At 41.4% G+C, this 25,661-nt stretch overlaps 1 protein-coding gene across 1 annotated transcript in view; it reads left to right on the top strand.

Annotated features, from left to right (window-relative positions):
- Positions 1 to 25,661, top strand: part of LOC124775564 (low choriolytic enzyme-like) — a 92,380-nt gene that overhangs the window by 52,829 nt on the left and 13,890 nt on the right. Inside the window, exon 9 of the mRNA XM_047250397.1 lies at positions 19,861 to 19,970. Within this exon, the coding sequence (XP_047106353.1) occupies positions 19,861 to 19,970 (110 nt within the window). The remainder of the gene's footprint in view (positions 1 to 19,860; positions 19,971 to 25,661) is intronic.

Here is a 25,661-nt window from a genome sequence, read left to right as displayed (position 1 = left end):
TGTCTCTTCTGGGAGGAGACAGCTGATACGACGTAAGCAATTTTTTTTTGTATGTGTAGACAAGGACGCTAAATGAGGTAGCCAGAATATCCAGAAATGTTAAAGATGTAATGAAACATCAGTGTACAGTGGAGTTAAGCTTTATTGTGTAACGGATGTTTCTGATACTAAATAGTTATCGAGTTACGGTGTTTTATTACTGCATGTTTCATACGTTCCTTACAAGTGGAGTTCCCCACATCGAACGGCTATAAACGAAAAAAAAATTATTTTAAAATATGAAGTTCTGTCCGTTCCAAGTTCTGTATTTACAAGTTTGAAGGATAACGAATGGATTTTAGATGCACGAGTTGCCGAAAAAAATCCTTGTTAAAGGAGTTATGTGCAGCAGATTCCCAAAACTCATATGTTAGATATTGTGAAACGAAAAGCTAAACGTTTGCTTAAGACAATACCTGTTACCGCATGGAGAAGTTACAAAGCCATGTTTTGCAAAAACAGTAGTTGCTTTCTGTCGTACGTTCTTCCCTTATTCGTCTTCGAAGTACAAATGTGGAGTTTCAGTGAAATGATTAAAACACAGCGGAATGAAACAATTTGTACACCTGATACTCGAACGTTCGACATAATTTTCGGTATATCGGCAGGGCAGTAGTACAGTAACAAAAGCCAGTGTGATGACATTATCCAAATCCTTACCTCGATCTGTTCCATCTAACCAGACACAACTAAATGTAAAAGACGTAACGAGGAATGTACTGAACACGGTGCTAACTAGACTGACATTTCTGGAATATGATGATGTATCCATAATTGTGTCAATTATTGTTATTGTTGTTATTATTAATATGTGCAGTTAATGTACTTCATCTATGGTAATGTAAACTTCCTAAAATTAGTAAGTTATCATTATAGTAGATGAAGTACGTTAACTGTAAATTCTACTACTATATGAATACATGATATTTCAGAAATGTTAGTCTAGTTGACGCTGTGTACATTATATTCCTCGTTACGTCTTCATTATGCGAATAATGAATCCTCACAGAAATGTGTGGCACCAGAATTAAACGAATCTGGAGAAGAAGTTGAATGGATTGGAGAAAAGCAGATACATATTAAAAATACCTACAATCCTCCGCTTGCGAACAAAGTTTTATAGAGTATTTCCATTGGTTTTAAGGTAACGACAGAATTGGAAACCCCCCTCTCAAATATTCCCTACTGAGGATCATTATGCCCCCCTCGCAGCTTCATAACGGATCAAATGGTGGTGGGAGGGTGGGGGAGAGGGGGAAGCTTTTCAGCCACTCACTAAAACGTAAGTACCACAATTATGATGTAGATGACAATGATTACAGGAATTACTTAATAGTGATGGCTGGTGGTAAGATCGAAATTGAGAAAACAACTAGGTCTGCGTACACTGGACGGATTTTCCATGAAAGTTTTTCGTTAATTTCTTGTCTCAGCTCACCTCTCACAGGTCCTGCCTGCGCAAATGAACACATGCTTCCATCACAGATATATGTATGTCGTAGTCGCAAGGTTGCGCTGAGAATTACTGGTTCGTCTCTAGGTAAAGAAAAAGAACTTATTCATCAATATTTGGCCGGTAAAGTGAAGTGAGTTGGTAGCGTACAGTTCCTGACTATCAATCTTCGCGTCAATATCCTCAATTAAATCCAAAAGCTGTCTTCAGTGTCCCATGGGATGAGGGAAGGGGAGTTGCATGGGGGTATTAAAGTCTATGGCTCCCTTCTTCTCGGATTTTTATTTATATAAATTTTATGACATACGACTACTGCAATACTGTAAGTTTTTAATGCAGCGTTCTCACATATTCACGGATCATATAGCTACGTTATCGGCTAATTATTAATTGCAATGAATAATAATAAACATTTGATAGTGATTCTATTCCCCCTTGCGTTTGCAGATGTCAGTGTACTAATAACTGAAAGTAGATAAAACCTCGTTACGTGGATACTAGATACAAACGTATGGCATTAAAGGCACAACCCTAAATTAGTCAGGGGAGGAGAAATCACCTGGACATCAATAAGATGGAGAACGAAAAGATGCTACCAGTAGTCAAAGATTTGACATTCCAAAGAACGTACAGCTGTAAATACCTGAGAAGATTTTCAGTGAATGAAAAGCTCGAAAGCCGAAATTAAGGCGTGAGCAGCGACGAATGGGTTGAACGATTTTAAAGAGAACAGGAAAGCAAGCACTTTCCGATATTCCGCAATTTTATTTATCCATAATCAGGTGTTCGGCTTCTGACTCCAATCCCGAGCCGGGGTTGCGTTGTTGTCAGGAGGTCGAGTGCAGAGCGGGGGTGAGTTATCCTGTAGAGGACCGGGCCGCCAATGAAACGTCATTCAATTGACAATCATTTATTGGCGAGAGTTTTACAATCTGTCTTCTTCCCAGCACTATCGAGCAGCGACCGTACTGAGTCCGCGCTGCTTGAAAGCGCGGACAGCACGTCAGTGTCCGGCGAGGAACTTGCTGAGCACAGGTGCTGACGATGCCTAAGGTGTTTGCCGCAGCCCCGTTGCAGGAGAATGCAGCAGCCGTGGGTCTCAGCAGCCTGGCGTCGCCGTGGGCGCTCGTCAGAGTGCAAGCGCTCTCCAACATTGAAGCTGCGCTTTGGCTCTCAGCTTCAAGAATCTGCACATCCCTGATGTCGGTTGTCGAGAAGGCGTGGAGGTAGAAGGCCCAGCAGCAACAGGAAGGACAGCCCCAATGGCGGTCGAAGCACGCAGCCGCTAAGGTGGTACTTGTACTGTCGCAGTACCGGCGACACAGGCGCTCAGCACCTAAGTCGAACGTCTTGCAGACGGACGGATCTGTTCTTCATCCACAGAAGATCGGCCCAGCCTCTATCGTCAGTCTGTCACATTGCAACCGGACGAAATGCGGTTTGCAAGTCAGAAGTCCTCTGCCCCGTCGGGCTGCTGTGGATTTGCAGCAGTGGACAAGTTGTTGGAAGCTTGTAGACACTTTTTGAATTCACCAGAGTATCCCGCATCTTAACAGAACTGGTCTTCCACCGGCATTCGTAACGCAGGTGCAGGTGCAATGGCCCAACTCTGACAGTGAGCTTGAGGAGGACACAGGTTTTGTATCAGGAGATGACGTGCTTCCCCTCAACCCCTCTCGCCCTCTTTACGCTGGTAATCGATTGTGCCCTCGTTTTCTCAGCCTGTCAGTGCTCTTGGCTGATCTAGTGTTTAACTTCAGGGTTTCAGAGCGTTCCTTTATGAGAAGTTTGCCTCCTGAAAGGCGTTCTTGTGGCATCTCTAAGTAAAGTTACTATATTTAGCCTCATTAAAGTAGCACGTAGCCTGCTCGGCTAGCCGCGCGGTCTAACGCGCTGCTTCCCGGGCGGGAAGGTGCACCGGTCCCCGGCACGAATCCGTCCGGTGGATTAGTGTCGAGGTCTGGTGTGCCTGCTAGCCTGTGGATGGTTTTTGAGGCAGTTTTCCACCTACCTCGGTGAATGGGGGCTGGTTCCCCTTATTCCGCCTTAGACACACTGTGTCGGCGATTGCTGCACAAACACCGTTTCCACGTATGCATACACCATAACTATTCTACCATGCAAACATTTGGGGTTACACTCGTCTGGTAAGAGACGTTCCTTGGGGGGTCCACTGTGGGCCGAACCGCACAATAACCCTGAGTTCGGTGTGGGGCGGCGGTCGGTTGGGTAGGTGGACTGCTGCGGCCTGTTGTGGGGTTGTGGACCACTGAGGGCTACGGTGGGACGAAGCCTCTCTGCCGTTTCTAGGTCCCCGGTTTAATACATACATAGATACATACAGGAGCACGTTCTGTCTGTTCCGTACTGTTGTTGAAGTGCTGAATCGGTTGTTCTTGGCTTCCCTCCCTCACAGTCTGATGAAATAAGTTCACAGCTTATTTGTACTTCGGGTCACCCGTGTTGACATTGAATTAGGGTGCCGTTGTGTAGTCGGCAGACACGCCCCACTTAGCCGCCTCCTTTGGTTCTTAATAAAATTTTATACCTACACTTACTTACTATTCTACTCTGAAAGCAAATGAGTGGATTTACGAAACTCTAGGGAACAAAATTTTACATTTACATTTGTAACACGCCCAGTACTGTCATTCTTCTCTGCTCATTGTTATTTGTGAAGGAGCTAGAACACATCACTACAAAGAAAAGTGGTGAATTGGTTCTTCTTGGATTTCCCTCCCACGTTTATTGTCAGAAACTCCATACCTCTAATGGATAAAGCTAAAGATATAATGTGTCATCCAGTTCCGAACTTCTAACACCTCTAGCTTACTTATGAATTACCTACTGATGAGTGCGTTAATATATCTGCCGACTTTTTTTCACATATCTACAAGAAGTCAAATAGAATTAGATGATTAATATTTGGTATTCAAAAATGCGTATAACATAATTCTTTCCAGTCTGAGAACTCTTCTATAGATTGTCTCATAACCTACCCATGACTTTCCCTTTCAGTCTCACACTGTGAGAAATTTTCGTAGGTAACTTTGAACAAGTTTTCTTACATAAAGCACCCATGAAATGCAAAATTAAATACTGTCTCAGATATGGATAATGTGCTGTGCTAGTGTGCAGGTGCAACTCGACAATTAAAAACATTCTTTCAACATTAAATACCAATATTATTCAATCATTGCACAATGAGCTATGAAGTTGTTCTATAAATTTCTCGGACTTTAATACAAACACCAACACAAAGAAACTCTTTTTTTGTATTTATAAAAAAACAGCGACGTTATATTCGCTGCAGGCTAGCAGCACTCAGAAAATCACTAACACGTAGCTTTCCATTTCAAAGAGTATGGCCACATGTATCTGCTCCATTATATGAAAACTGCCTTCCGAAAATAATTGTGAACAATCAGACTCATTGTGCCCTGCAATGGCTATAGCTATGAACCGACTGATAATGTTCAAAGAATCAAATTTAGTGAAATCATATTACTTCAGTTTGCTAGCCAACATAAACCAGTGCGTAATGACAAAAACTAGTGCTCTGTTCCAGGAGTTGTCAAACTTTCATATAGCCATACAAAAAAGGGTAAAATCTTGCAGTTTTAGTCGTGCATATTACAAGTAACATCGCCAAGGTAATATTCAAAATATTCAAATGTAACCATACCTTTGGGACAAATTGGGGCATGTATGGTCGACTGCAAGAACTGGCGAAAACTATATGTTGATCTGTCAGGCAGAGCTGTGATAATTTGGTTCTCATAATATGAGAGTAGCTGGATCCTAGGGAAAATAGATTCGACTTTTGTGAAAATACGTTTTACCAGAAAAGAGTCATGGGATGTATAGTGTGACTACCCAGATACCGTTAAGAGGTGACACTAATGGAAATACTCGAAGTCAATGAAAATGTGGCACAGAACGCGAGGTTACTTTTTTTCTTCTCTGTTAAATTCTTATTTTAATTTGTTTATGTTGTGCCTTTATTTGTAAAAACTTCGAATCTGTAAAATCTGTGTACGTCACACGCCATTTTATTCGAAGTTGAGACGTTTTGTTTTCACTCGATGCTGGCCTAAGAAACCGAAAACCGGTTTGTGAGCAAATAAATAACACTAACAGAACTTCAAGTAAGTGTTTACAATTTCATTATGCTTGTCACACTATACGAGGTACCGACGAAGATGTAATTTAATGTCCACAATAATGTTTCTGTATAAGATAACTTCACATTGCTTATAATGTACAGTGACTGGAGAAATTAACGGCCAAGGCGCCCTGCCGGTAATGAATCCAACAACAAATGTTTGAGAAAAGCGAGGAAAAGCTATATGATTTGACTGGAGCTAGTAACAATCCAAAATCTGGATTAAAAGGAAAATATTTTCTTTATCTCACTTATTTTAGTAAGCAGCACTAACAAAAGTCATATTAAAGTGTACTTTACAGAGTAAGATGACGTTATGATTAAGGTAATGGACTCATAGTAGGAAAGAGTAAGTTCAAATCTTCAACCACCCTCCAAGATGCAGGATTTCGCGGCATCCCTAACTCACTTACTTGAATGGCGGAATGGTTCCTTTAAAACATTCTCAGCCAATAACCCGCTCTATCGTCATGTAATGCGACCACACGTTCCATCTTTAATTACTTAGAGATCGACAGGGCGTTAAACTCTGAATGAGTGCCCAGTGGCGCAGCCGGTGTAAACAACGGGGAAACGCCTACGTGGCGCGCCACCACACTGCCGACGTCTCCCCTTTCACAGTTGCTCAGTCTGCTTATTCCCTTATTGAGTTCAACATGACTTTATAATGAAGTAAAAGGTGCACATTTCAGTCATTGTTTTTTCAAGCAATTCACAGCATGGAACAACACACTCTCCAAAATCGCTCTGTTTACAACAGTAACACGATGCCGTTTTCACTGTTTTATTGCTGATAACTGTTGTGTTGTAATCAACAAAATACTAAACACAGAATGTACTGTTTGCATTTCGTTACGATGGCGTTCTTGGCCTCCACCTTCAAGTCGAGAATAAGACAAAAACATCTCCTTACCAAGGAAATGTAGGTCTTAAGATACTCTCGCTCAGCACAGTCCAATGAGAGTCTCTTCTTGATATCCTTCTCAGCACCCTTTATATCTGACTGCCCTATAGCACACTCCCTTCTTCTATTTCTTCTCCTTCCTCCTATTTCCAACTTTAGCCCTTACTCATTTCATTCAGTTGTCACTAAACCTCGTCCAGACGGAAACTGTCTCCTGGGCACGTGCCCCGGCTTCTACAGGGTGTTACAGAAAGGTACGGCCAAAGTTTCAGGAAACATTCCTCACATACAAAGAAAGAAAATATGTTATGTGGACATGTGTCCGGAAACGCTTACTTTCCATGTTAGAGCTCATTTTATTACTTCTCTTCAAATCATATTAATCATGGAATGGAAACACACAGCAACAGAACGTACCAGCGTGACTTCAAACACTTTGTTACAGGAAATGTTCAAAACGTCCTCCGTTAGCGAGGATACATGCATCCACCCTCCGTCGCATGGAATCCCTGATGCGCTGATGCAGCCCTGGAGAATGGCGCATTGTATCACAGCCGTCCACAACAAGAGCACGAAGAGTCTCTACATTTGGTACCGGGGTTGCGTAGACAAGAGCTTACAAATGCCCCCATAAATGAAAGTCTAGAGGGTTGAGGTCAGGAGAGCGTGGAGGCCATGGAATTGGTCCGCCTCTACCAATCCATCGGTTACCGAATCTGTTGTAGAGGAGCGTACGAACACTTCGACTGAAATGTGCAGGAGCTCTATCGTGCATGAACATGTTGTGTCGTACTTGTAAAGGCACATGTTCTAGCAGCACAGGTAGATTATCCCGTATGAAATCATGATAACGTGCTCCATTGAGCATAGGTGGAAGAACATGGGGCCCAATCAAGACATCACCAACAATGCCTGCCCAAACTTTCACAGAAAATCTGTGTTGATGACGTGATTGCACAATTTCGTGCGGGTTCTCGTCAGCCCACACATGTTGATTGTGAAAATTTACAATTTGATCACGTTGGAATGAAACCTCATCCGTAAAGAGAACATTTGCACTGAAATGAGGATTGACACAATGTTGGATGAACCATTCGCAGAAGTGTACCTGTGGAGGCCAATCAGCTGCTGATAGTGCCTGCACACGCTGTACATGGTACGGAAACAACTGGTTCTCCCGTAGTACTCTCCATACAGTGACGTGGTCAACGTTACCTTGTACAGCAGCAACTTCTCTGACGCTGACATTAGGGTTATCGTCAACTGCACGAAGAATTGCCTCGTCCATTGCAGGTGTCCTCGTCGTTCTAGGTCTTCCCCAGTCGCGAGTCATAGGCTGGAACGTTCCGTGCTCCCTAAGACGCCGATCAATTGCTTCGAATGTCTTCCTGTCGGGACACCTTCGTTCTGGAAATCTGTCTCGATACAAACGTACCGCGCCACGGCTATTGCCCCGTGCTAATCCATACATCAAATGGGCATCTGCCAATTCCGCATTTGTAAACATTGCACTGACTGGAAAACCACGTTCGTGATTAACACTAACCTGTTGATGCTACGTACTGATGTGCTTGATGCTAGTACTGTAGAGCTATGAGTCGCATGTCAACACAAGCACCGAAGTCAGCATTACCTTCCTTCAATTGGGCCAACTGGCGGTGAATCGAGGAAGTACAGTACATACTGACAAAACTGAAATGAGCTCTAACATGGAAATTAAGCGTTTCCGGGCACATGTCCACATAACATCTTTTCTTTATTTGTGTGTGAGGAATGTTTCCTGAAAGTTCGGCCGTACCTTTTTGTAACACCCTGTATAACAAAGATAAGGCATTGCCCTGAGTGGTTTCTTTTCTTAGTTAAAGGGGCCATACGTACTTTGTCACTGACTGGCTCCAATTGTTATGGGAGCCTGTTGTTGAAGGTATGCCGGAGCGTGACGCGTTCTTTGCTCAGAGATATAAGACAAGCCTCTCAAACATTTGATCTCTCTGCCAGCTGTTCATTTCATGCATGTGAGTGCTATCGCTATTCTCATAAGTGGATAGATACCAGTGATGTGACTATAATGATACTCGGTTCAATAGATTCTGACCTATATGAAGCCTGCGAATATCATTTTGTGGTCTGAATAGTACGTCCTTGCACAAAAATTATGTTTTCTAACAGAACTGATTTTGAAGTTCTCAGGTGTTGTGCCAGACGGGGGTTGTGGAAGCCACACAAAATTTCAACGATACACCTGCTCGCCATCTTAATTTGCGACTGTGGAGACCTGTAGTGGCTCGCCAGCTTATACATTCTTTTATAAGAAAAGCGGTGCCTACCTGAATGGGGAAGGGCTGTGACGTTCTCGCAGGGAAAGGTGACAACCAGAGCCCCCTGCAACATAAACGTGCAGCGGACTGCGCATGCGCACCTCAGGAAACCTCAACCTCAAACCGCGGACTGTAGGGTAAGCGAGCGGGCAAGATGCTGGCCTCCGGCGTCGAGCCCTCATACAAGTAGATATGAACTTACTGAGCTGCAAGTTCCACCACAGCACCAGACGCATCGCCCGAGATCCTTTCAAGCCACAGACAGCACATTTGGACAGGGCTGAGAGCAGACAGTTTGAAGATAGTAGATCACGTTATATCAGGAATCGGATGTGTGCGAAGTAAAGGATCTCACGTGTACAACAGCTGCTGCTGGTGGACAGTAACGTCGTCGTAAAGCTCTCCTACCGCTCAATGTTTCTTCCTGACCGCACCATAATAACATATACTGTATGTATTCAAAAATACTACACCAAATGGATTTCTTTGGAGAAATAAATACGCTCAGCGTCGCTTTGCAACGAAATAAGGTAACTATTCTTTTTATTTTTATTTTTTAGTCGTCTGTCTTCTGACTGGTTTGATGCTGCCTGCCACGAATTCCTCTACCTGTGCCAACCTCTTCATCTCAGAGTAGCACTTGCAACCTGTGTCCTCAATTATATGCTGGACATATTCCAATTTCTGTCCTTGTCTACAGCTTTTGCCCTCTACTGGTCCCTGTAGTACCATGGAAGTCATTCCCTGACCTCTTGTCAAAGGTCCTATCATGCTGTCCCTTCTCCTTGTCAGTTTTTTTCCATACATTTCTTTTTTCTCCGATTCTGTGAGGAACCTCCTCATTCCTGACTTTATCAGTCCACCTAATTTTCTACTTTCTTTTCTAGCGTCACCTCTCGAATGCTTCTATTCTCTTCCTTTTCGGTTTTCCCACAGTCAATGATGTGCCCCATACGTACATTACCAGAAATTTCTTCCCAAATTAAGGCTTATGTTTGATACTAGTAGACTTCTCTGGCTCAGGAATGCCCTTTTTGCCGGTACTAGCCTGCTTTTCATGTCCTCCTTGCTCCATCCGTCATTGGTTATTTTGCTGCATAGGTAGCAGAATTCCGTAACTTCATCTACTTCGTGACCATCAATTCTGATGTTAAGTTTCTCGCTGTTCTCATTTCTGCTACTTCTCATTACTTTCGTTTTCTTCGATTTACTCTGAATCCATGTTCTGTACTCATTAGACTGTTCATTCCATTCATCAGATCATTTAATTCTTCTTCACTTTCACTCAGAACAGCAATGTCATCAGCGACTCGTATCATCCACATCCTTTCACCTTGAATTTTAGTCCAACTTCTGAACATATCTTTTATTTCCATCATTGCTTCTGCGATGTATATATTGAATAGTAGGGGCCAAAGGTTACATCCTTTTTAATCCCAACACTATGTTCTTGGTCTTCCACTCTTATTGTACGCTCTTGCCTCTAGTACATATTGTATATTAGCCGTATCTCCCTATAGCTTACCAGAATTTCGAACATCTTGCACCATTTTACACTGTTGAACGCTTTTGCCAGATTCACAAATCCTATGGAGGTGCTTTTATTTTTCTTTAGCCTTGCTTCCATTATCAATCACAATGTCAGAATTGCCTCTCTGGTGCCTTTACCTTTCCTAAAGCTAAACTGATCATCATGTAACACGTCCTCAATTTTCTTCCCCATTGTTCTGTATATTATTCTTGTAAGTAACTTTGATGCATGAGCTGTTGTAATTCTTGCACTTGTCAGCTCTTGCTGTTTCGGAATTGTGTGGATAACATTTTTCCAGTGATCAGATGCTACGTCGCCAGACCTATACATTCTACACACTGATGTGAATAGTCACTTTATTGCCAATGATTATAGAAATTCTGATGGAATGTTATCTTGTCCACCAAAGTAATCTTAAACTCTGATTCTAGTACTGGGTCGCCTAGCTCTTCAAAATCGATTCCTGTTTCTTCTTCTATCACGTGAGACAAATATTCCCCTTCAACGTACTCTTTCCACCTATCCGCTCTCTCCTCTGCAATTAACTGTGGAATTCCCATTGCACTCTCAATACTACCACCTGCGATGGGGCGGGGGGTCGGTCGTCTGTGTTGTTTTTAATGCTATCGTTCAGTCCACCTACCTCGATAGGATTCTTCTCGATGTCCCTTCACTCTGTGGTAGCAGATACATGCTAGGCAGTGTAAAGCAGCATCGATGAAACCACTACCTAATACCTACCACACAGAGGCCGCGTAACTAGTTGAAAGTCACTTCCTGAAAGTTCATGATTAAAAAATCGGGTGTTCGGGATATTCAGTCTACTTGGAGAAAAGCATTTAAAATTAGATTAACTCTGTTTTTTATTTGTATTGAAACTCATGAAATAGCTATCAAGTCCTTATTTAATATGGTGAAACATCATCATTGAAAGTTCACTGTCTGTATAACAAATATTCACTCGAAAAGCAGGCAGAATTTTAACAAGTCCGACCCGACTAATTTTTACGTTCTACCAACCACAGACCCACAACTATTTGCGAGTTAAACACTCGTTCGTTTCAGTGGTCTTCTTCGTAAGAAGTGCTCGCCAGAGTATTTAATAGAGAGCACGAAACACGCCACGCGGAATTGATACTACGACCAGAAAGTTTGCACGCTCCTATCTCTCAAACTATTTAACTTAGAAACACCAAATTTTCATTAAAATGTTCGTAACTCCAGCCGCTTCAGTCACGATATGTTCGAACCGAAATTAGCTCACTGTTTCCTGATCTTACAGAATATTTTCAAGGAGCGATCTAACATCGTGTTACCCATAGGCTGGCTAGCAAGCTACTCTATCGAGGTACTCTCCTGTCTGACCACACCCCTATTTGCACGGGAACGGCTCAATTCTGATTGGTTGTAGATCTAAACGGCCAAACAGAACATTGCTTCCTGATCATTCTAGCGGAAAATCTTGCCTTATCCAATCACTAATTTGATAGTAATTAATGTCAGCAAAACTTCAATTTCTTGTATTCTGTTTAATCAAAATAAACAAAGTGCGAAATATTCTTCAAATTGATAAACTTATTCCGCCTCTAACTGCCATTCTGGCTGCTTTTATACAAAAGCATGCTCACACAGACATACGTCACCTGAATCGTGGTTGCAATATAACTTTCCCACGGTTCGTTTGTACAAGGTTTTACGTAAAATGAAATATTAGATTTTAACGTATGTCCCACATACACTCTCTCAATCCTTATCACGCACTCACACAACAAAATATAATAAAATAATAATTTTGACCGATTTTTGTATTATGTAACGCAAAGTGACTAAAGTTTTAAAAAGAAAATTCTAATTAATTAATTTTTATGGACTGACAACTTTGTAATGCTTCAAATGATAATGAAAGTCAATCTGTTACTGTTCCTAACCTAGTTTTAAAAAACAAGCGTAGGTTTTAGGACTTTTGGATAATACACTTTATCTCCAGAACTGTAATAAATAAAAATCTGAAATTTTGACAGCGTCATTCCATTAATAACAAAAGGCTGTGTACGAAAATCTGATAATAACTAATATGGATTATTTAGATTAGTAAAGGGTATGAATCTTCGTATCAACTGAATGTTACGCTATGCAATTCTCACGGCAGGTAGCGTCAGCTATGCTGTGAGCAAACTGAAGAAAAAAAAAAAATAACAAAGCCATCCTGCAGCCACCGTACAAGATGGTTGTGTGCCTAACTGCAACGAATGTCATCCCGTAATAACTTGCTGTGTTACACGCACCCCATGAACCTAAAATTACTTTTAAGTGCATTTAAGGTTCATGTAACGGCAATGTTATTACTGAATTCTTTAACTGAACCTACAAATTTAACTATGGGATTTTTAATGAAAATTGTTCCTACTTACAAGTTCTTCAAATGAACGAAATATCAAAAATACATTACAATTTTTCCGATGTTACATCAGATTTCAAAGGCTTGGACCTGATAGCGAGTAATAAAATTGATTTACATTAGCAAATATTCAAGTTTTCCTCGAAATTAAATTATACTTTAACCAATTGCTTGACAAATTTCTATATCATTTTGCAACGAAATAAACCACTTAATGCTCTTTACAGTCGGTATTGTACAGTTCATGAAACCTAATATACACCACTGGCCATTAAAATTGCTACACCACGTAGATGACTTGCTACAGATGCGAAATTTAACCGACGGGAAGAAGATACTGTGATATGCAAATGATTAGCTTTTCAGAGCATTCACACAAGGTTGGTGCATTTTATAGTGGGAGAATTCCTAAGCAAGTTCCCGCTGAAAGCAATACTTATTACTATGTAAGCAAGCCAAAAAAAAAAAAACAATTTTTTTTCAAAAATTTATGTTTTCTTTAACTTTTCTTTTCAGAAAAAATATTTACCTTACAGTTGCTATAAAATATCTTATCACTTTACGTAAAACAAGTTATGATACACAGAGAATGCAAAATTACTGGAAATGTTGAAAATATTCACGCCAACTTATGTGGCTCTCAAATAAACATCAGATACATAATCTATTTACTTACTTCTACTAGGCACTTTTCTTATGCCCTTTACCACAAACATCTTCAAACATCATTTCTACCTGTTCTGAAAATGGCTTAGAAATCACATATTAAGGAGTCACATTACATTATTTTTTCAGTATATCTTTGTACATAGCTTTCACTCCACATTCATTGGTGTTAGTCTTTAGTAATCATTTACCTCCAAAAATATCTTTCTTTTACTAGTTCCCTTATTATCTGATGGCATTTACTCTCTTTGTACAATTTTATATACATTATTTACTACGATAGGTAAGAAGGAAAGAAAATAGCAAAAAAGTTCTGATTGTTGAAGAGTTTGGTTGATAATACAAAACGAAAAAGAAATTATATTTTCAACAACTCAGGATGTCTGGTGTTCGTCATACACCTGACGACGCTAAGAATGTGCGTCTCCTTAGGTCTATTAACTACTTCTGTCCCCATCATCCTTCTGTATGTACTTTTTTAAATCAGTGATATTTCGCAATCCCAGAAGTTTGTGCAACTTAACATATTCTAGTTTATATGCATTGGCGTGAGGCTTGGCCACAATTCTAAAGGACCCCACATACTCATCTGTGAACTTTTTTGTTTCTGCAGTAAGCTTTTTAGTTTTTTCCTTGGTTTCACCAGCACTAAATCACCTACTTAAAAACTTGTAGGACACGCTCTCGCATCATGTCTTCTTTTTTTTCCAGAGCCCTTTTTCTAATACTTTCCCGTGCTATCCTCTTTTTCTGCTCCATGGCCATTTCAGAAAGAGTGTGAAATTCAAAATATTCTAAGTAGTTGGCTCAAGCTCAGTGCTTCTAATGACAATACGTCCTACAGAGTCGATTTAGATTCGTTATTCTTTTGCACATATTTCCCTGGGTAAAATAGGCTGAAATCTTTATTTGTTTTATATTCCTTTTGTTTAAACATTCATCAAACCTCTTGGACATGAATTGTGGTCCATTATCTGAAAACATGGCTTTCGGCACCCCAATGTTAACAAAATAATCTTTCTCTAGTTTACTAATAGTTACTTTGGAGTTTGCCTTTTTAATAGGGTAGAACGTAACATACCTCGTAAATCCATCTACCGGTACAAAGACATATTCTCAACCCCACCCTGAAACAGGTAAAGGGCCAAACATGTCCACAGCTACAAGATCTAGCCTATTCTGAGGTTCTACAGAATATGTTTGTCCCTGTACGATTGTATTATTTGCTCGCACCTTCTGACATCTGCCACAAGATTCCAGCCTTTTCTGTACCCTGCGCCACATTATATCGAAAATTACTACCTTATTCAGTTTCGCAGTACTTTTTCTGGCTTCATAATGCCCGTGCTTCCTACGCACATAATCTACCAGTAAGTCCACATGTTGTTCTGGGAAACAGATGCGTCATTATTCCTCGTCTTTCATTCTTCGCCTCAATCATATTTCCTGATGTATTTTGTAATATTCCGCTATTTTCGGAAAATCTGGATGACCTAGCCGGCTTTTTACCAGTTTAATATTGTCATCTTGATTTTGTTCCCTCCTGAGGTTCTTACAAATGCGATTAAGCGGTCGTTCTTTCTCTAATTGTATTCTTGTCAACAGAACATCACTCCATTCCCATTGTCCTAAAGGAACTAATTCTTACCCGTTTTCTTTCACATTTCCAGACAATATATCGGCTGCAATGTTCTCTGAGCCCTTTACGTGCTTTATATCAAATTGCTGAAGATTCGTATACATTGACCACCTCCTCAGTCTGCCGTGTTTTAGTTGGCATGTCTGCAAATATGATAAGGCCCGATGGTCACTGTACACTATTACTTTGTGGCCTAATAGGTAATGTTAAAATATATGTAGCCCAAATATAATTGCTAGAGCTTCCGGCTCCGAAATGTCATAGTTCTTTCCGCCTGTTGCAACGATCGACTAGCAAGCGCGATCGTTTTGTCATCTTGGTTTTCTCCTTCTGTTTCAATTTGGAACAGTTCCACCCTCAGACCAGAACCACATTCATCTGATTCAAAACAGAAAGGCTGGCAAAATCAGGATGGTTACGATCTGACTATTTAGCGGCGCCTCTTTAAGTCCTTCAAAGGCCCTCTGACACACACTTGTACATCTAACGGTACATTTTTCTTTAATAGTTCTCTCAGACAAGGTGCATTGAATAATTGTCCAGGCACATATTTTCGATAGAATCCAAAAAAACCAAACATACCTTTTAATTCCTTTCGGGCAGTAGGTGCCAAATAATTCCTAATCGCTTTAATTTTTTAAGGATCGGGCGTAATTCCTTTTCCACTAACAGTTAGTCCCAGGAATTTTATTTCTTTCCTCACAAACTCCGTTTTGTCTAATTTGAGTTTCATTCCACCCGTTTCTATTGCTTCTAAAACCTTATCCAACAACATACGGTGTTCTTCCCAAGTGGGAGTTGAAATCAACACATTGTCCACATAAACTGTAATTCTTCTTAATAACTGGTCACCTAGCACTAGGAACATTGCCCTAACAAATGCACAAACGCTGATGTTTAACCCAAAGGGCACAGCCTTGTACTGATAGCACCTTCCCTCGAACAGGAAAGCTGTGTATTTCCCAGATTTCTTCGCTAAGGGTAGGTTCCAATAACCACAAGTTACATCAATCGATGTGAAAAATTTTGCACCTGTAAGTTTTTGCAATAATTCTTCTATATTTTCAGACCTCTCACTCTCTTGCAATATTATTTTGTTCAAAGTTCTAGCGTCCAAAACAAGCCTAATAGAACCATCTTTTTTAGGCATGACAACCAATTGGTTGTTATACACACTAATTCCCCTTTCTATAATGTCTGCTTTAAGCATTTTCTGAATCATATCTCTCACAACTTCTTTGTGTACTTCCGCAACAGCGAATGGCTTTCAGGAGAAATGTGCATCCTCTTTTACAGTTAGATAACATTCGTAATCTCGAACTAGTCCTGGCTGGTTAGAAAACACTTCCTGATGCCTGCTCAAAATTTGTTTTAGCTCATCCTTTTGTGTTTCTGTCAAATCCGATAATCCCTGTACTTTTCCGTTAATTCTTATTCGGATGTTTTCTACCTCAGAAGGATCTACTTCCTTCCTTTCACAATACTCATTATACCCCACAATATCCTCTTTCTTTCTTTTGGCGGTAACATATAGGTCTGTCACTTTGCTCGTCGGATTCATATTGCCTTTTACCAATAAAAGGAATAGCTACTGTTCTTCCCTTCACCACAATGACCGCTTCATTACGTCCAAACTCCACTTTTCCTTCGTACTTTTGTAAGAAATCTGCTCCCACCAGCATTCCCACGCTTAAGCCATTCATTATCAGAAAATTGTGGTCCAACTGTACATCACCGATCCTGACAGGTAGCATAACTTCATGTTTAACTTCTTTCTTACTTTTCCCTGTGGCTACAATATTTATGCCATTCACTGTCATTATAACCACTCCTTACTAGCGGGGAGAGCATTCACAAAACCCTGTGACACTGCACATAAATCGGAACCACTATCCAGTAAACAAGGAACCTTCCCATTAAAAATAATAACTTCTATTATAGGCTGTCCTGCAGTTTTCTCTCTGACTTCAGAATCAGGTTCATCTAACAAATATTGCACTACATCACGTCTATTGAATCCCGCACCTTCTGTGGAAATTACGCACATATTCACGGAGTCTTCTTCCTCTTTAAATGTGGCAGATTTAATTAGTCTGTCCACTACTGACAAATCAAAACCCTTCTCCCAACACTCTCCTTCTTTAATAATAATAATAATAATAATAATAATAATAATAATAATAATATAGGATTATGCAAACTTTCCTATCGTTTTGCCAGAATTATCAAACTAACCCCCTGCTTCCTCCACTTCTGTTTCTTCTTCGTCACTATGAGACACTACTCCTAATCTATGTAAAACTTCCTCTGCCTTTCTATATTCTTCCTCAGGTACCTCTAATACCGTTTCCCCTATTACAGTGCTAATTCCACATTTCACTGTAAGCTCCTCATCTGCATTGCAGTGCTCACTCACACTAACATCCTGTTCTGAATCGTTATTTTCTAATAGCTGTTCCTCATTAACGTGGTTCCTGGAATCGCTGTTATGACCTTTTCTTACACTACTACACTTCAATGAAAAACACATATTTTAACAGTGTCCCTCTCCTCTGCAACATCTGTTTTTACTATACGAACTCCAAGATGTTCAGTTGGTGGCTGCCTTACAAACGGTTCTGCTAGCGGATTTAACCTGTGGTGCCACATCCTGCAAATGCCATTAGTTTTCCCCCTCTCCTACGCGGTCATTGTCACTGACATTTCTTTCGTCTGGCTGTGTACGGCACTCCGCGCAGTCAGTAAACTGCTGCAGTCTATATTCAACGTTTCGTTCTCTGTCATTACACCTACTTCGAACAGCACCCCCTCGCCCTCGGTACCTGGTTCTTTAATTACTGGATCTTTGCAGTCTTGTTCTATTTGCATGTGCCTCAGCTCTGCTTTCATTTTGCTTAACAGGAGGCCTATAATCCCTCCTAGCATTCTCCTCCTCCTTTAGAAGATTTTCTACCTTCTCAACATAATGAATGAATTTATCAATATCATCCGTAGGTTCAGGGATTAATTTATTACGCCAGTACAAAGGCAACTTATTCTCTATCTCTCTAATGATCTGTTCCGTCTCCACTTTAGAGCTCAAATATGACAAAGTTGTGACCGATTTTTGCACAAACTTCTTAATAGTATCTTTCTTCGGGTGATATTTTTCATTTGACCATCTGCTTCCGTTTGCCCCAATATTCCTCAAAAAATACCTGTTTAAAATCCTCTATCTTGTCATATTTATCTACTGCCCAATTTCCCCACACTCTAGCTTCACCCATCAAATTTGACGCTATAAAGCCAATTTTTTTGCTTGTCGTTCCATGATTTTGGCAACACCTCCTCAAAATCATCCCAAAATTCTTTAGGATGTACATTTTTACTTGGATCAAATCTCACAAACAGACGATGTGTCACATTTTCAATTTCTGAGGATTCTACCACACCATTAGATATTACATAGCCACTACTGTTAGCAACACTTGGTTATACTCTTTTTAATCTACCATCATGGTTACGTAGTTATTCACCTACAGCTGTAGTAAATTGAGTTTTGTTAGTTTCCAGGTTAGTAGATTTAGCAGCCACTTGCACACCAAATTTCTCGCACACATACTTTCCTTCCTTGATTTGATTTCCCATTATGGTGTGCATATCCTCCCATTGTTTTTCCAGATTATTTACTTGTTCCTGCATTTTATTTAAATCTGTATTTGCTTGTTTCCCTAACTGTTTGCTGTCATTAGCAGCTAACATTTTTCCTCTCATAATTGTTAAGACAAGACTTTTAAATGAGCCTTGCTAAAGATTGAACTTGTGATCTCGCACTCAGGGGGTCCTTTTAAGACCACTTAACACTGAATGGGCGAATATTTTCACATAGTGAAATTCGAGCCAAGGTGCAATTAGTTGTACTCTGAAAAGATAGCAAAGCGGAACGGGCAATGTTTGGACGGTAGGGTGTTGGCGAGTATCGATTATTATTGGAAAAGGACTTTAAGAATACTGATTCTATTCGCTGCGACAGACAGTTGCGAAAGTAGATTTTTAGATTGTAGCAGCAATGAAAACAAGAAAGGAATGAACTCAGGGCACGACACAGGATGTGCATATGGAGAGACCAAACCAAATATAAGTAAAATTGGTTATAAATTAGCAGTGCCAACCATCACAGCGACTTATTACCTCTTGTTTCCATAAAACAGCAACATACGGGAATTCGAATGAACTAAATAGAATTTATCTTTCATCATTTAAAAATTAGTGCTGTAAATTTTTTTGTTAATTGGAAAGATTAGTTAGGTGCTAAACTTTGTTGGGCTATTTGATCTAGTTCAAGGATAGTGGTCCCAGAAGAGATTGAACTACTGTTATAGATAGCCAGGAGTTATTCTTTTCTTTACTTTTTACTCAGTAGGCTTCGTGGAACCATACTAGCCAAAGCTACTCGATCGTGGAATGAGTCAGTGCGTGGTATACAGAACGTTGAGCAGAAACTTTATAAACAAGAAAAACAAGAAAGTCATAATTCATAGCATGTGGTTTGCACATGTCACGGCAGTTAGGTAATAGTGGTTGTTTGGAGCTTTTGCTTGTGTCTTTTTGGAAGTGAAAAACACACTTATCAAGCAACAAAATGGAATTTTATGAAATGGAGTTGCATGTTTATTGCATACCTGTCTGTCCCAGTGCTGTTCGTTAGCTTTGTGAGTGCAGAGACGTTGTTGAGATCTGCAGCGGCGGCGGTGTCCGCGTGTTGCAGGCTCGCTGTTGCACTACGGGAGGCTGGCATTCTCGCGCGACGGCCGCTCGCCCACCATCGTGCCCAGGGACCCACGAGCCGCCATCGGCCAGCGGCTAGGCTTCAGCGAGGTGAGTCACGACACGCGGCGCTCATCACTTCTTAACACTCTCGACAACTGGGACGCTGCGGGTGTTCATCCTAGTTTTAGAGAGTCCGAGATGAAAGAAACGAAGTTATGCCGCAGCTCTGTCTGGTTACAGCACATGCACAGCAAGTAGTAGTCGTTAAAGCCGAGTCCAGACACATCTGCATTCATCCTTCCATATCTCAAAACATTTCGTTGCTTTTTTCCCGTCAGAACTCTCAGAGCTCTGCGTTTTTGCTGTTTTCCCTCCTACCATAGCAAAATTTCTCCCTTTTAAAACAGATCTGACAGAACAGTGCGAGACGTAAAGAGTACGTTATAGGAACTTGATGTTTTTACTAGCAACGCACTGCTTCCCTACTAATGCGTTTAGGGGTTAACCTTCTACGTCGCTTTGTTGTTTACGCAAGGTGAATACACGTTGCGCCGTTGTCTGAGCTGCCTATCTTGATCATGTGCGCACCTCATTGGACGCTACTGCCGTCCGCCGGACTGAACTACTTTTCTGGAAACCTTCCTTACAGAATTCCACACATTTTTGGTTTTGGTGAAGCAGTTATTTCCTTTCGAAAACTTTTGCCATGATCTCTGATTGCTGTTATTATCCACAGAATTTAAACTCTCGCATTTCGAAGGACTGAAAGGCTATCTGTAGATGCACTGTTATCAAGAGAACAGCCGTTCTTTTAAGATATTCCGATGATTTTGCTACGAACTCATTAGTGCCTTTGAGTAATAGACAAGGTGTATGTTCACCCAAATATAGACAAAATCCTGGTATTCAAAGAAAATTAATTGATTCTGCATCGAACCGTTTGTATTTCTCAGAATATAATCTCTGAGGTTTGCATGCGTGTGCTGGTGTTTCAGCCGAGCGGGATTAGCCAAGCGGTCTAGGGGCTGCAGTCATGGACTGTGCGGCTGGTCCCGGCGGAGACTCGAGTTCTCCCTCGGGCATGGGTGTGTGTGTTTGTCCTTAGGATAATTTTGGTTAAGTTGTGTGTAGGCTTAAGGACTGACGACCTTAGCAGTTAAGTCCCCTAAGATTCACATATATTTGAACATTTGAACTGATGTTTCAGAGATCGGAAAATATTCAGTCAAACGGAGTATGGTATCACTTCTACTGCGGTGGATGGAAAACAAAAAGAAAGATCAGTGTCAGAGGATGGTTCAAATGGCTCTGAGCACTATGGGACTCAACATCTTAGGTCATAAGTCCCCTAGAACTTAGAACTACTTAAACCTAACTAACCTAAGGACATCACACACACCCATGCCCGAGGCAGGATTCGAACCTGCGACCGTAGCAGTCCCGCGGTTCCGGACTGCAGCGCCAGAACCGCTAGACCACCGCGGCCGGCCAGTGTCAGAGGAGAGGAGAGGAAAGAGAGAGAGAGAGAGAGAGAGAGAGAGAGAGAGAGAGAGAGAGTATGAAAGAGAGAGAGACCATTATGCTCTACTGTAATACGTGATTTTGCCTTACTCTAATTCCCTATATCTTCGCTGGGACTGTAACCACACCATCAGTGGTGCACGTATGGATAGTTTCAGAAGGGAATACTGCGCAATGAGAAATAAAACAAGAAATGATCGAGGAAGCTGGGTCACAAGCTCAATGAGCGTTTCATTTCTCAAGGCGTGCAATTGTTGGAAGAAAAAGGGAGAGTAATGACCTGGACAATGGGGAGTAGATGGCGACAACAGCACTTTGTAGTGTTAGTATTAAAGGAATAGGTAATATGTAGTAGATGCCTGAAAAAGTAATCGCTTTCCTCCTCTTCCCTTCCATCAACCGGATCGTATTTTATTTGGAATTCCCTTTCATTTCCGGTAGAGAAAGGTACTATTCCTGACGAGAAAAAAAGGAAACTAGAGTTTCACGTCCGATCGACTCCGTGGTCATTAGAGGTGGAGCACGAGCTCGGATTACGAAAGGAGGGGGAAGGAAGTCCGCCGTGCTCTTTCAAAGGACGATTTGCCTTGAGCGTTTTGGGGAAATCACGGATAAAATAAATCCAGATGACGTGACGGGAATTTGAGCCGTCGTCCTCCCGAATGGGAGTCTAGTGTTCTGAACACTGCACCATAGACCTCGACCTGACGAGAAACATTGTATCTGTTGTATTCATTCTCAGTCTGATGATGGCGATAACTGAAACATCTGAAGTCGTACAAGATTGCCAACAAATTTTGAATCTGCACTGAACGTCATTAACACACACAGCACAATATTTTGGGTAGCAGCTTCAGCTCTTTATTAAGTGTACAAAAGAAATATATGGCAGCGTAGTACGAGGGGGAAAGATTTACTACAGAGACTTTTGTTGCTCCCATCTATTATACACCCATATGATGGGAAAAGAAGAACAAAGGGTGGGAAGTTCGTAGAACTGAGCGGTTCACTCGTTGCAACTTCGACGCCAGGTACTGAATCGTCGATATGAGTTCGCGGGTGTCATTGAATGTAACATTTGTGCCTGCTACCTTCCTCCCTGTGGTTTTTTTTTTCGATACACTAGGTTTCTCTAAGGACACAGGACGCAGGCAGTCCTCAACGCTGCTGCTGCCTCGCGAGATTTCTCAATCACAGACGTGGTGTGCTAGGCGAATTATGCGACCTACTGCTATGTCGATATGATCGGAAACGTTTATTGGTGGACCCAGATCAATTATATGCAATGCTACACACGTACCATCAGTCTCATAAGGGCGTCAGCATCGCCCTGACTCTTGAGAAAGCGTTAAAACTCACTACTCCTATAACATTAGTCAACGCCCTATAGTGATTCAATTGTTTTCTTTTAAGCCAGGTCTGGCCACTGCATAGGAAAACGAGCATCACAAAAAGTGACAGCTCCGTCTTAGTCTGATTTCTGTCCTCTACAACCGATACATTAGGTGCTCGTAGAAGTAACAGAACCTAATACGTTGTCCTGGGCTGTGAGAGTTCATCAGAGACAAAGACGGCGTGTGCAAAGCGTGCCAGGTCCGCTCTTGTCCTCTACGTACAACATACGATGGACAGGGTGGGCAGTGATCTATGACTGTTTGCTGATGATGCTGTAGTGTAGAGGAAAGCATTATCGTTGAGTGACTGTAGGAGGATACAAAATGACTTACAATTTCTGTTTGTTGTAATGGACGCCAGCTTATTTTTACGTGTAGAAAATTGTAATTTAATGCACTTGAGTAGGAAACACGGTAATGTAATGTCCCAATAAAGTATTGGTGGTGTACTGTTTGACACACTTGCGTCCATTAAATATCCAGGCGTAACGTTGCAAAGGGATATCAAATGGAACGAGCGCGTGAGGACAGTGTTACCGGTACGTTCGATCGACACTCGAGTACCACGGAGATGATTCGTGAACTCAAATGGAAATCCTTTGAGGGAAGACGATGACCTTTCCGCGAAACACCAATGAGGAAATTTAGAGAAATGACTGACTGTACAATGATTCTACTGTCGCCAACAAACATTTCGCGTAAGGACCAAGAAGATAAGAGAAATTAGGTCTCGTACACAGGCATATACACTTCCCTCTCTCCTTTTGCATGTGGAATAGAAAAGTGAATGACTAGTATCAACAAAGGTACCCTCCGCAACGCATCATGTAATGACTTACGGAATGTATTGGGTGTGACGGTATAACTACAGATATTTATTTTTCTGACTGAGGATCTACATCTACATTTATAATCCGCAAGCCACAAAACGGTGTGTGGCGGAGCGCACTTTACGTGCCACTGTCATTATCTCCCTTTCCTGTTCCAGTCGCGTATGGAACAACGACTGCCGGAAAGCCTCCGTGCGCGCTCGAATCTCTCTAATTTTACATTCGTGATCTTCTCGGGAGGTATAAGTAGGGGGAAGCAATATATTCGATACCTCATCCAGAAACGCACCCTCTCGAAACCTGGACAGCAAGCTACACCGCGATGCAGAGCGCCTATCTTGCAGAGTCTGCCACTTGAGTTTGCTAAACATCTCCGTAACGCTATCACGCTTACCAAATAACACTGTGACGAAACGCGCCGCTCTTCTTTTGATCTTCTCTATCTCCTCTGTCAATGCGACCTGATACGGATCCCACACTGATGAGCAATACTCAAGTATAGGTTGAACGAGCGTTATTCTCGTTCTATTCGAGGCTGGTGTACTAAACAACATTACATCACTATTTTCGTCATCTGCAGACTAATAATTATAGTTATTACAAGTCATATGTTTTTAGGTTGGTTATTACCTCTAAGTATGTTCAAATGTGTGTGAAATCTTTGGGACTTAACTGCTAATGTCATCAGTCCCTAAGCTTACACACTACGTAACCTAAATTACCCTAAGGACAAACAAACACAACCATGCCCGAGGGAGGACTCGAACCTCTGCCGGGAGCCCTCAAAGTGTGCATTGCACAAATAATCCATTGTTTATTCTCCCCTGGGCAGAAGATCAAGTATTAAAATGTGGTATAGTTACGATCACACAGAAATCATCAGCGTGTGAAGGTTGTGACATGTCTGCGGGATTACTGTTTGACACACACACACACACACACACACACACACACACACACACACACACACACGCACGCAAACCACTGATATGTGTACATATAAAAATATCAGCACTTATACACACTACACCCTGTGAGTCCTTGTATATGTGCAGAACAATTTTATTGATTCCTGAGGATCACTAACTACCGAAGTCCGAAGCACTCTTTTAAAACACCAACTCCGCCCCATATGGCCCACGTCTTCTGTTATCTTCCCAAGGGCTGTTGGCCCATTCTCAGTTCCACTGCTCCTAAATTCCCCAGGAAATTATTTAACATTCAGCCCTTTCGGCTTTCGGGATCAGAACGTACACATCTCCATTGGTGATTCCCTACTCCCATTAACAGCATTTATGTAAGGTGCGGCTTCCTGCCCGGAATTCCAGGTTTCTCTTCAACGGCTGTCGGAAAACTTCTGCCGTCCTGGAAAGCCACAAGCGTTTAACCTGGTGTAGCGGGGTCAGACCACAAATCTATTAGACAGATTACGCCTGGGGAACAGCCTCCGTTCCCCAGATTACGGAAAACCAGCCCTAGTGTTCGTGTTTGCAACCAGCACGACCCGATAGTCGCGGCCGCGGAATGATATGCTACCATCAGACATGTGGTTTGCTTTCGGGGGACTTAAGCCTTTGCTGAAGCATTGACTTCCACCATCAATATGACGTCAGTTTCAGTCATTGGTTTCCTTTTAAAAGCGCATTTGAAACTTCAAAAGGAGGCATCAGGCACTGCATTGTCGATGTTGTAGGATAATCATTTCAACGAGATACTCCCAGTACGCTCTTGGCACTGAGGAATGTAAAAAGTTGAAATTCTGAACATTTAGTATTTCCTGGTATCAATAGTCGTGTTGTCAACGTCACTCCAGCGGGCGTTTCACAATACCTGCAAGAAACTAATCGAAAGATCTAGCAACACTGCTTCTATCTATAAAATTTTAAAGCAATGCTAATTCACAATCTTCTACGATCCAATGGCGTTCAATTGTTCAGTTTTGTCACTATAAAAATTACAACGCTTCTTCTTGACGCTGTAAAGTAGCTGTGCGTGAATAATGCTCTCTGAATTTTCTGTACTAGTTCCTCTGCGGATTCCCTAAGACATTTAAG

This window comes from Schistocerca piceifrons, chromosome 1 (genome assembly GCF_021461385.2).
Source record: "Schistocerca piceifrons isolate TAMUIC-IGC-003096 chromosome 1, iqSchPice1.1, whole genome shotgun sequence".
Taxonomy (NCBI): domain Eukaryota; kingdom Metazoa; phylum Arthropoda; class Insecta; order Orthoptera; family Acrididae; genus Schistocerca; species Schistocerca piceifrons.
The sequence above is the reverse complement of the archived record's forward strand: the minus strand, read 5'-3'. Positions and strand labels throughout refer to the sequence as shown.